The 11,845-nt window shown below is 46.4% G+C and overlaps 1 protein-coding gene across 2 annotated transcripts in view; it reads left to right on the top strand.

Annotated features, from left to right (window-relative positions):
• Nucleotides 1-1,683: 1,683 nt before the first annotated feature.
• The window catches only part of PDCD6IP (programmed cell death 6 interacting protein), a 51,173-nt gene continuing 41,011 nt past the window's right edge, over nucleotides 1,684-11,845 (top strand). For both annotated transcript variants that reach the window (XM_053467384.1, XM_053467383.1), the window contains exon 1: nucleotides 1,684-1,995. In XM_053467384.1, the coding sequence (XP_053323359.1) occupies nucleotides 1,790-1,995 (206 nt within the window). In that variant the 5' untranslated portion in view covers nucleotides 1,684-1,789. The remainder of the gene's footprint in view (nucleotides 1,996-11,845) is intronic.

Here is an 11,845-nt window from a genome sequence, read left to right as displayed (position 1 = left end):
AATCTCTGAAAGATTTGAATCTCTGAAAGATTTGAATCTTTGAAGGATTCGAATCTTTGAACGACTCTCTGAATCTATGAGTCATTGTTTGTGAATCACTGAGCTGTAACCTGATCCCAGATAGTGATGGGAAGTTAGGATCAGTAAAGTGAATCGGATCATTTCGAGTCATTCATTGAAATGATGTGATTTATGATCCGATTCTTCAGATCACTCAGTGTGACTCAGAGGAGTTACTATTTCCCAGTGCTTCCCTGCAGTCACACTGATGATTGGCCCCGCCCCTTTCATTAGAGTCTATGAATCCTCCTGCCTGCCTACTCTGAACGACTCACTGCCTGCAGTGACATCACCAGAGAATCATTCAGAGATTCGAATCCTTCAGTGAATGATTCAGAGAATCTCACTGACACCATACTTTTATAACTAAATACAGGATAAATCTTCACTGCCCACAGGGATTTAGATTCCCATTAGTTGTCCCCCCTTTACCTCCAACTGCACCTTAAGTTAACTTTATTAAATTAACCCTCAGTCCTCAGCATTATATTAACCCTAAAAACCCTACTAACCATAACTGCCCCTAAATTAGCTCTTAACACCCCATCAACCATAACTGCCCCTAAATTAACCATAATGGCCCCTAAATTAACCCTAAAGACCCCATTAACCATAACTGCCCCTAAATTAACCCTTAACACCCCATCAACCATAACAGTCCCTAAATTAACCCTAAAGACCCCATTAACCATAACTGCCCCTAAATTAACCCTAAACACCTCATCAACCATAACGGGCCCTAAATTAACCCTAAACACCCCATTAACCATAACAGCCCCTAAATTAATTGCATGTACTCCAGATAAATTACCTAATAAATTGGTATGGTCGATGGGGTCTTGAGTGTTAATTTAGGGGCAGGATCGATATCCCCATGCTAGCCTGCAGGAGAGAGCGGTGTAATGGACATCAGGGGCTCCAAGCTTTGGACTTCCATTCCGCAGCCCATCTTTGCTATTAACAACTTTTTTTTGGGGGGGGGCACTCTTGACATTGGCCACCCGTACTTAAATACCATGCCACTGTTTTATCAGACTCTCAACTGTTCCCTATTACACACAATCATTTATACCAGAGACAACCCCATTTCTTTAGACATTTTATTCCAGAAGGGGAGGAACAATTGTAACGTATTCACTTAATCGACAGTGGGGCCATTAACCCTCTTGATCTGTTCCCATGTGGGACATTACTGAAATTCTTACACAGCTCAACTATTTCCATTTTCGGCACTGTATATCAAACACTTTTCCAAATTGACTGTTTCGGTTCAGACTGGTGGGTTTTAAAAAAATAACAAAATCCCCACAGGCCCATCCTTTGCCGTTGTTTTACAATTTTCTCCATTTCGATTCTCATATAGTTTCTAAAAGAAAAGCTTGGGAGAGAATACCATCCCAGTAATCTTTCGTGACATGAAACATTAGTTGCAGAAACCTTCAAGAAAACCCCACACACCTAAACTAAAGGCCCTTCCTCCTCACTAATCTCTTTACAGACAACATGGCTGACGTCACCGTCACCTGACGGTCGAGTTTCATGACAGAGATATCTTGCAATACGCTGTTTGCTTTGAGGGCGGCTACTTTGATCGTCACGGGTCCCGTGATCACGAAGCACCCGGAAGTTTTTTCGCTGTCTGGATCGTCAACCCAACCAGACGTTTCTTGAGAAGGTCGTGGTTTAAACTTTTGTGTATTCTTACAGCGGTACATACTGGTGCTCGGATATGGCCACCTTCATTTCCGTACCGCTCAAGAAGACGTCCGAAGTGGACATAGCAAAACCACTGTCAAAGTTCATTCAAAGCGTTTATCCTGCCGGAGACGAGCAGGCTGATTATTGTCGCGCGGCCGAGGAGTTCAACAAGCTGCGTAAGATTTCAGTTGGAAAGCCGCTGGACAAACATGAAAACTCGCTTGAAACTGTCATGAGGTAAAGCTTTTACCGAGTTGGGCCGCGCCATTGCTCTCTAATTTCACACTGGATAAAGGTGGAGGCGCGGCCTGTGTTAGAACCTGCTGTCTTGCCCGATATGTGTAGAGCTACTGTTTCTTAAGACTAACTTGTTTCTGTCACAGTTGAATGTTAGCCTTGGCTAGAATACTATACGTCACATCACCAGCTAGCTTTGCTAACATTGCACAATCTTAAAAGGAATGCGGTTGTGTAGATGGAAATAAAAGGTGTGCATATACCATTTTACCTACATCGTGATGTAATGAGTAATACTGGGTAGTTTCATGTCTTAATTATTCGTTTCATTGCAATACATTGTCTTACTAGTGTAGTAGTTTACTAAAGTAGGCTAAATACTAAATTATCCAAAAATGTTTTGAGTAGGGTTATATATGCAGATTATATAAAGTATAGTAGCTTAAAGCTGTTTAGAGTATTTACCAAATATATAGTTATTAGCTGAACTTTAATTTGTTCTGCAATAAATGTGGGAAAATGGTTTTAAGGGCTCTCCTTGTATATATGTCAGTCACCATGGACTCAGATGAAAATCATAAGGATCTCCATTGGATACCTGCTTTTATATCATAGCCTACATATGATCATATTTTATATTTCAAGGGTATACAGTTGAGTTTATTTTATTTTTTTCCACAGTGGGAAGGTGGCCTTGGTATATGGCGATTGTTCTTGTTTGTTTTTTTTTGTGTTTTTTTTTTTTAAATACCGGAACTCCAGTTAGTGTGATCAACAGGACAAATCCAGTACGAGAAACATATACACAATAGAAGGTTGCAGGTCTTGTCATATTTGTATTTCATTAACAGATTGTAACTACTGCTTTGAGATGAAAAACATCTTTGATAACACAGTACACATAGTACCGTATTTTCCGGCGTATAAGACGACTTTTGAACCCGAGAAAATCTTCTCAAAAGTCGAGGGTCGTCTTATACGCCAGGTATACTTACTTACCGAGCCGGACTGGAGAATCACGAATCTCTAGGGGAGGGACAAGCAGAGAAGCCGCCTCCCCTGGGCCGGTCTTCAGGGCCGCGCCGAGGTAGGTGCAAGATCGTGATCTCCCCAGCTAGCCCTGATCAGCGGGCGCCCAATGAGCAAGGCTGGTTGGGGAGATCACGACCTCCCTCTAACTAGCCCAACAGGGAGCTCGAGGTCTGGCAGGGTTAGGATACAGATCCCCCGCAGCGGTGCAGGGGACATGCATCCTACTCTCCGATACGCTCAGACAGCCTGTCTTAGGTTGTCTAAGCGCATCACGCAGACGTTCACCGGCAGCGGCAATGCGCGTAAACCCCCGCTGCCGGCACGTCTGCTCGGTGTGCTTTAACAATCTCCCTTGCCGCGAATTCCCACGGGGGGAGTCCCGGCAAGGGAGATTGTTAAAGCACATTGCGCAGACGTGCCGGCAGCGGAGGTTGTTTACGCTCGCCGGTGAACGTCTGCACGGTGAGCTTTAACAATCCTCCTTACCAGTGCATAACTGTATACAACTGTATACCGTTCTGCGTAGAATAGATGTCCCCTGCCGGCCCCGCAAGACACCCGGGACTCCGGGAGTCTGCACTGGTAAGTCTAGGGGAGGGGGGCACATCTCGGGGGGGACACAGAGTGGCAGCATATCTCGGGGGGGCACACAGAGTGGCAGCATATCTCGGGGGGGCACACACAGAGTGGGGGTGTGTGGTGAGGGCAGTGTATAAATGTGTATATATGGACAGGCGTATGTTAAGGCAGTGTATGTGTATATGTGTGTTTGTAAGCTGGTGTGTACGTATGTTAGGGAGAGCTGGCCCACCCAATCCAAGCAGGCTTTGTATACAACAACCAGCTAATCACTGGTAAGGTGCAGTGCTTGCCATGATTGGCTGGTTATTGTATACTGGGTAGAGGGGTAGTCTTATACGGCGACTATAGCCCAAACTCTATATTTTAACTGCAAAAGTTGGGGGTCGTCTTATACGCCCAGTCGTCTTATACGACTAGTTTGTTGCAAAAGACACAAGTCCAACATGTTTAGCCACAATGTTGCTCCCGAAATAAGGAAAAAACACACATTAAAGGTGATTTCTAATTGTGTACCAAGAAAGGGAGGAAAAATCCTTCTTGACATGGAAATCTCATTCCTCGCTGGATCAATAAGCTTATAACTAATCATGTCCTCATCCACATTGGAGGAGAGGACGTCACCGCAAGCACCATCATTTTGCCGTCACATGAACTGAGGGCAATATGGTGCACTTGCAGTGAGATCCTCTCCCTGGGTTAAAGGATCACAGAGGACATCATTGCAGCGCCGCCATTGTGGCGGAAGTTTCTGGGTTATGTCTGCGAAGATGCAGAGGAAGAAAGAAGATACCTGTGACGGGACCGACCTGTACCCCGGCTGGGTACGCCTGCCCCCCCTTCCACTTCTGCCCAGAGTTATCCAGAAGTACACACTGGAAGATGCACCAGTCAGACCACGGAGGACCTGGTTTCCAGATCCGGTGAGAATCGGTATTGCCCTGCTTTCCACTCCTGATATGACAGGAGCTTATAATTCAACACACTATACGTTCTCCAAATCCAGAGTGCTAAAGCGGATGTCTTGGAGGTTTTCACTTGTTTGAAATATGTTATCTCGATAACCTTTTCTTTTTGGTGCTGCTTGAGACAAATTTCTCCCTTCTCCACCTGAGGTTCTTGACGTCCTTCAGCATGTTGTGTTTTTTTTTTTTTTTTTTTTTTTTTTACCAGTGATTACATCCTGCTACACTTAAAGTCCAGATCTTAACTCTAAGTTCTTTCCTTGACTACAGGCTTGCTTGGCATCTTTGGTCTCAAGAGGTTTGTGGTGGCACTCTCCCATTTACAACCCAATATAATACAGAGTGCCTCTGTGGGACTTGAACCTAATACTTCTTTCCAGGAAGTGTCCTAATACTTCCTCACTCAAGACGTTTTTCTTGTTAGCTATTACCTCAGCAAGAAGAGTTGGAGAATTACAAGCATTCTCTTTACTTGACTTTCTGCAATTATACTCTGATAAGGTGGTGCTATCTCTACCTCGAAAAAAGTATTCCTAAATTAACTTCAGACTTCCATAAGAGATGAGATGGACCCAGCTACGTCTGACAGGAATCTTCTTATTTCCTTTTGTGGGTTCCAGAAGAGGGCAAACAATCTCTAGATCTTATCTTCTGCTGGAAATGCTTCCTTTGGTGGAAGAGTCTTACAAGTAGGGCTGCAACAACTAATCGATAATGAAAATTGTTGACAACGATTTTCATTATCGATTAGTCGAATCGATTTTTATCGATTATAAGCAAATGCTCTGGGGATAGTTGGGAGAGAGGTAGGCCGGTAAGTAGGTTGTTGCAGTAGCCTAGACAGGAGATTACAAGGGAGTGGATTAGTTGTTTTGCGGTGCTGGCAGTCAGGAATGGCCGGATTTTAGAAATGTTGCGTAGTTGGTTGCGGCAGGATTTAGAGAGTGATTTGATGTGAGGGATAAAAGATGAAGAGGTTTTAGTCTAGGGTCACTCTGAGGCAGCGGACATGTGGTGAAGGAGAAATAGTGGTACCATCAACAGCGATGGAAAGGTCAGAAAGGGGAACAATCTGAGCAGGCAATGAATGCCTATACACTTTAAAAGTCTTCTGTTTTATAGTAGATTTTTATAATGATATGACTACCATCTGGAGAGTGTCCTTCACTTGGCTTTGTTGTCAAGGCTTTTTCTTTTACCATGGAAAGGATCCTACAATCATCCACCCCTGTTGTCTTCCGTGGACATCCAGGCCTTTTTGTGTTGCAGAGCTCTCCACTGCGTTTTTTTTTCTTTTCTCTCTCACAATGTACCAAACTTTATTTGGTGACTCCTAATGTTCCTGTCTCTGATTATTTTTTTGCATTCTAAGGATGGCCTGCTTCACTTTGCGTTGAGAGCTCCTTTGACCGCATGTTGTGGGTACACAGCAATGGCTTCCAAACCATGAATCAACTCCAGACCTTTTACCTGCTTAATTGATAAGGAAATAAGGAATAGCCCATATTAATCACTGAACTGTAACTTAAAATTGATCTTGGGGTGGGTGCTTTTATAGCCTTTTGAGAAAGTTATTTTCCCTGTTGTAGCTTTCCTGAAACATTCCAAGTGCTTGGCAAACCACCATCTAAAGAAATGCAAGAATCAAAAAGGTATTCAACCTCATTTGGATTTTGTCAGATCTCCAAGCAAGTTTACTAATTCATATTTAATGTTTTCCCCCACGTTTTTTCTGTATATGTACCAAATATGTATCTTGTATGGGAGGTCAGATATCGGGATACCAGAGTTCATGATAAACGGTAGCCAAGACGAAGTTCAGGGTGCCAGAGGCCAGGATAATCGATAAACAAGCCAATATTCAGGATAAGAGGCTACCAAACAGAATGCCGGAAATGCCAGAGAACGACTTGCCTCTCTAAAGGCACAGTATAACTGAGCTCTGTCGTTATGAATATGGCAAGTTTATATAAGTGCAAAGGACAGTCTCCAGAGCTTCGAATCATCTCAGCCACACCTATGTTGCCATAGTGACTGACAGCTGAATCTAAAACACAGGTAGCATGTATTGCGCCCATGGCTACCAAGTGGCGATGTGCCACTTGAAACCGTCCACAGGATGCTAGCATGGAAGGGGGACACACTCTGTGTCCACGAAGATGGGAACATGAGCCAGAGGAGTTGCGACATACCCGAGTAGATGCAGAGGAACGCCAGCATCGAGAAGAGATATGGACCTGAAAGAAGCTGTGGCATTCTTTTTGTCACTTTCAGAACATTCGCCATCTTTTCATAAATTATACAACTTTCACGTTTTATATAAAAACTTGGTTGCTCTTCTTTATACGCAGATCTCTTCCTTCAATCAACTTTTTTAGTTCATGCTAATGCACGATATGCTGCTTCAGTGATATTTTCCTGGTTTTGCGTTCTGCAGCTGAAGAGTGTAATACCTGTTTGTTTTCTCAATTACTGTATTTGATCGATTATAAGACAAGGTTTTTTCCAGAGCAAATGCTCTGAAAAATACCCCTCGTCTTATCGGACCTCAACTAGGTCTGACTATGAGACTAAGATCCAGATCCCCAGCAGCGCTGCAGGGGACCTGGATTCTCCTGTCTTATGCCCCCGCCCCCCCAACTTACTGCTGCTTGTGACTCCCCGGTGTGTTGTCCGGGCAGCGGGTAGACGTCTACGCGATTGGCGTAGACAACTTCCGCTGCAGCCGGAAGGAGGTGCGGTTAGCAGCGGGGGTTGTCTGTGTCCATCGGTGTGTCTGCAGCGGAATTTGTCTACGCGAATCGCATAGACCTCTACACGCTGCCCCGGCTGTGCACCAGGGACTCAGAAGCACCAGTAAGTTTGGAGGAGGGAGGGGGAGTGTTAAATGGGGGGCATAAGGCAGTTTTGCCTTTTAACCCCCTTAATGCCACTCTGCCTCCTGAAATGCCTTTATACCTCCCTATATGCCACTCTGCCCCATAATATGCCTTTTAACCCCCTAAATGCCAGAGTGGCATATAGGAGTATAAGGCATTTCTGGAGGCAGAGTGGCACAAAGGGGGTCAAAAGGCATATCATAGGGCACAGTGGCATATAGAGGGTTAAAAGGCATATCATGGGGCACAGTGGCATATAGGGGGTATAAGGCATTTCTGGGTCAGCTTGGCAAGCCTGGGGGCAGATGTGCATAACTGGGGGGCAGGTTGGAAAAAAGGAAATAGAAACAAAATATTTTTCTCAATCATAGCTTTTATTAAAAAAAAATAGTACCCATAGTTTACATGAATTAACATTTACTCGTAAAACTTTTTTCCTAAAGGGTCGTCTTATATTCAGGCTTTTTCTTTTTTTCATAAATTAATATTCAGATTTGGGGGGGTCCTCTTATAATCAGGGTTGTCTTATAATCAAGCAAATACGGTATAATGAGAAGGCCTGGCTCACATGTCTTCCTAATTCATGCCAGAGACGTTCAATGTCGGGTGACCACGTTTTATTTATGCCATTCAGGGATACACTATGAAGCGCATGAGATTACACACACACACGGGTATATATATGTATGTATGTGTGTGATATATAAGTCCAAAATTATGTCTGTGGCATAAAGGGGCTATAAGGCGTATCAGGGGGGACAGTGGCATAAAGGGGCTATAAGGCGTATCAGGGGGGACAGTGGCATAAAGGGGCTATAAGGCGTATCAGGGGGGACAGTGGCATAAAGGGGCTATAAGCCGTATCAGGGGGGACAGTGGCATAAAGGGGCTATAAGCCGTATCAGGGGGGACAGTGGCATAAAGGGGCTATAAGCCGTATCAGGGGGGACTGTGGCATAAAGGGGCTATAAGGCGTATCGGGGGGACAGTGGCATAAAGGGGCTATAAGGCGTATCAGGGGGGACAGTGGCATAAAGGGGCTATAAGGCGTATCAGGGGGGACAGTGGCATAAAGGGGCTATAAGGCGTATCAGGGGGACAATGGCATAAAGGGGCTATAAGGCGTATCAGGGGGACAATGGCATAAGGGGCTATAAGGCGTATCGGGGGACAGTGGCATAAAGGGGTTATAAGGCGTATCGGGGGACAGTGGCATAAAGGGGTTATAAGGCGTATCGGGGGGACAATGGCATAAAGGGGCTATAAGGCGTATCAGGGGGCATAGTGGCATGAAGGGGCTATAAGGCGTATCAGGGGGCACAGTGGCATGAAGGGGCTATAAGGCGTGTCAGGGGCACAGTGGCATCTCTGGCATATAGGGGTAAAAGACATATCAGGGGGCATGGTGGCATATCAAGGGTAAAATGCATATCAGGGGGCATGGTGGCATATCAAGGGTAAAAGGCATATAGGGGGCTATAAGGCGTATCAGGGGGGACAGTGGCATAAAGGGGCTATAAGGCGTATCAGGGGGGACAGTGGCATAAAGGGGCTATAAGGCGTATCAGGGGGGACAGTGGCATAAAGGGGCTATAAGGCGTATCAGGGGGGACAGTGGCATAAAGGGGCTATAAGGCGTATCAGGGGGGACAGTGGCATAAAGGGGCTATAAGGCGTATCAGGGGGGACAGTGGCATAAAGGGGCTATAAGGCGTATCAGGGGGGACAGTGGCATAAAGGGGCTATAAGGCGTATCAGGGGGGACAGTGGCATAAAGGGGCTATAAGGCGTATCAGGGGGGACAGTGGCATAAAGGGGCTATAAGGCGTATCAGGGGGGACAGTGGCATAAAGGGGCTATAAGGCGTATCAGGGGGGACAGTGGCATAAAGGGGCTATAAGGCGTATCAGGGGGGACAGTGGCATAAAGGGGCTATAAGGCGTATCAGGGGGGACAGTGGCATAAAGGGGCTATAAGGCGTATCAGGGGGGACAGTGGCATAAAGGGGCTATAAGGCGTATCAGGGGGGACAGTGGCATAAAGGGGCTATAAGGCGTATCAGGGGGGACAGTGGCATAAAGGGGCTATAAGGCGTATCAGGGGGGACAGTGGCATAAAGGGGCTATAAGGCGTATCAGGGGGACAATGGCATAAAGGGGCTATAAGGCGTATCAGGGGGACAATGGCATAAAGGGGCTATAAGGCGTATCAGGGGGACAATGGCATAAAGGGGCTATAAGGCGTATCAGGGGGACAGTGGCATAAAGGGGCTATAAGGCGTATCGGGGGACAGTGGCATAAAGGGGTTATAAGGCGTATCGGGGGGACAATGGCATAAAGGGGCTATAAGGCGTATCGGGGGGACGGTGGCATAAAGGGGCTATAAGGCGTATCGGGGGACAGTGGCATAAAGGGGCTATAAGGCGTATCGGGGGGACAATGGCATAAAGGGGCTATAAGGCGTATCGGGGGGACGGTGGCATAAAGGGGCTATAAGGCGTATCGGGGGGGCGGTGGCATAAAGGGGCTATAAGGCGTATCGGGGGGACAGTGGCATAAAGGGGCTATAAGGCGTATCAGGGGGGACAGTGGCATAAAGGGGCTATAAGCCGTATCAGGGGGGACGGTGGCATAAAGGGGCTATAAGGCGTATCAGGGGGGGACGGTGGCATAAAGGGGCTATAAGGCGTATCGGGGGGACAGTGGCATAAAGGGGCTATAAGGCGTATCAGGGGGGACAGTGGCATAAAGGGGCTATAAGGCGTATCAGGGGGGACAGTGGCATAAAGGGGCTATAAGGCGTATCAGGGGGGACAGTGGCATAAAGGGGCTATAAGGCGTATCGGGGGGACGGTGGCATAAAGGGGTTATAAGGCGTATCGGGGGGACGGTGGCATAAAGGGGCTATAAGGCGTATCGGGGGGACGGTGGCATAAAGGGGCTATAAGGCGTATCGGGGGGACGGTGGCATAAAGGGGCTATAAGGCGAATCAGGGGGCACAGTGGCATGAAGGGGCTATAAGGCGTGTCAGGGGCACAGTGGCATCTCTGGCATATAGGGGTAAAAGACATATCAGGGGGCATGGTGGCATATCAAGGGTAAAATGCATATCAGGGGGCATGGTGGCATATCAAGGGTAAAAGGCATATAGGGGGCTATAAGGCGTATCAGGGGGGACAGTGGCATAAAGGGGCTATAAGGTGTATCAGGGTTGACAGTGGCTTAAAGGGGCTATGAGGCGTATCAGAGGGACAGTGGCTTAAAGGGGCTATAAGGCGTATCAGGGGGACAATGGCATAAAGGGGCTATAAGGCGTATCAGGGGGGACAGTGGCATAAAGGGGCTATAAGGCGTATCGGGGGGACGGTGGCATAAAGGGGCTATAAGGTGTATCAGGGGGCACAGTGGCATGAAGGGGCTATAAGGCGTATCAGGGGGCATAGTGGCATGAAGGGGCTATAAGGCGTATCAGGGGGCACAGTGGCATGAAGGGGCTATAAGGCGTGTCAGGGGGCACAGTGGCATGAAGGCGCTATAAGGCATATCAGGGGGCACAGTGGCATCTCTGGCATATAGGGGTAAAAGACATATCAGGGGGCATGGTGGCAGATCAAGGGTAAAATGCATATCAGGGGGCATGGTGGCATATCAAGGGTAAAAGGCATATAGGGGGCTATAAGGCATATCAGCCGGGCACTGGCATATGAGGGGGCACAGTGGCATATAGGGGGTATAAGGCATATTAGGGGACAGAGTGGCATATAGGGGGCTATAAGGCATATCAGGAGGGGTATAAGGCAAATCAGGGGACAGAGTGGCATATAGGAGGTATAAGGCATATATATAGGGGCAGAGTAGCATATAGGGGGTATAAGGCAGTTCTGGGACAGAGGAAAGCTGGGGGTGAGATGTGCATAACTGGGCAAAAATAGTTTACATGAATATTTACTAGTAAAGCTTTTTTTGGTATTTTGGGGGTTCTTAAAATATAGCTTTAGTTATTATGTCAGTAAAATAAGAATTCAAATCGTGAAATGCCATTGTAAATTATAAGTTTTTATTTTAAATAAACGAAAAATTTGCATTTTTTTTTTTACCCGATTAATCGAAAAAATAATCGGCCAACTAATCGATTATGAAAATAATAGTTAGTTGCAGCCCTAGTTGTGACCAAGCTGCTTGGCGATGGTCTTGTAGCCCATTCCAGCCTTGTGTGGGTCTAGAATCTTGTCCCTGACATCCTTGGACAGCTCTTTGGCTCTTGGCCATGGTGGAGAGTTTGGAATCTGATTGATTGCTTCTGTGGACAGGTGTCTTTTATACAGGTAAAAAGATGTGATTAAGAGCGCTCCCTTTAAGAGAGTGCTCCTGATCTCAGTTTGTTACCTGTATAA

The sequence above is a fragment of the Spea bombifrons genome, chromosome 5 (genome assembly GCF_027358695.1).
Source record: "Spea bombifrons isolate aSpeBom1 chromosome 5, aSpeBom1.2.pri, whole genome shotgun sequence".
NCBI lineage: Eukaryota > Metazoa > Chordata > Amphibia > Anura > Pelobatidae > Spea > Spea bombifrons.
This window is presented reverse-complemented; position numbering and strand designations above follow the sequence as displayed.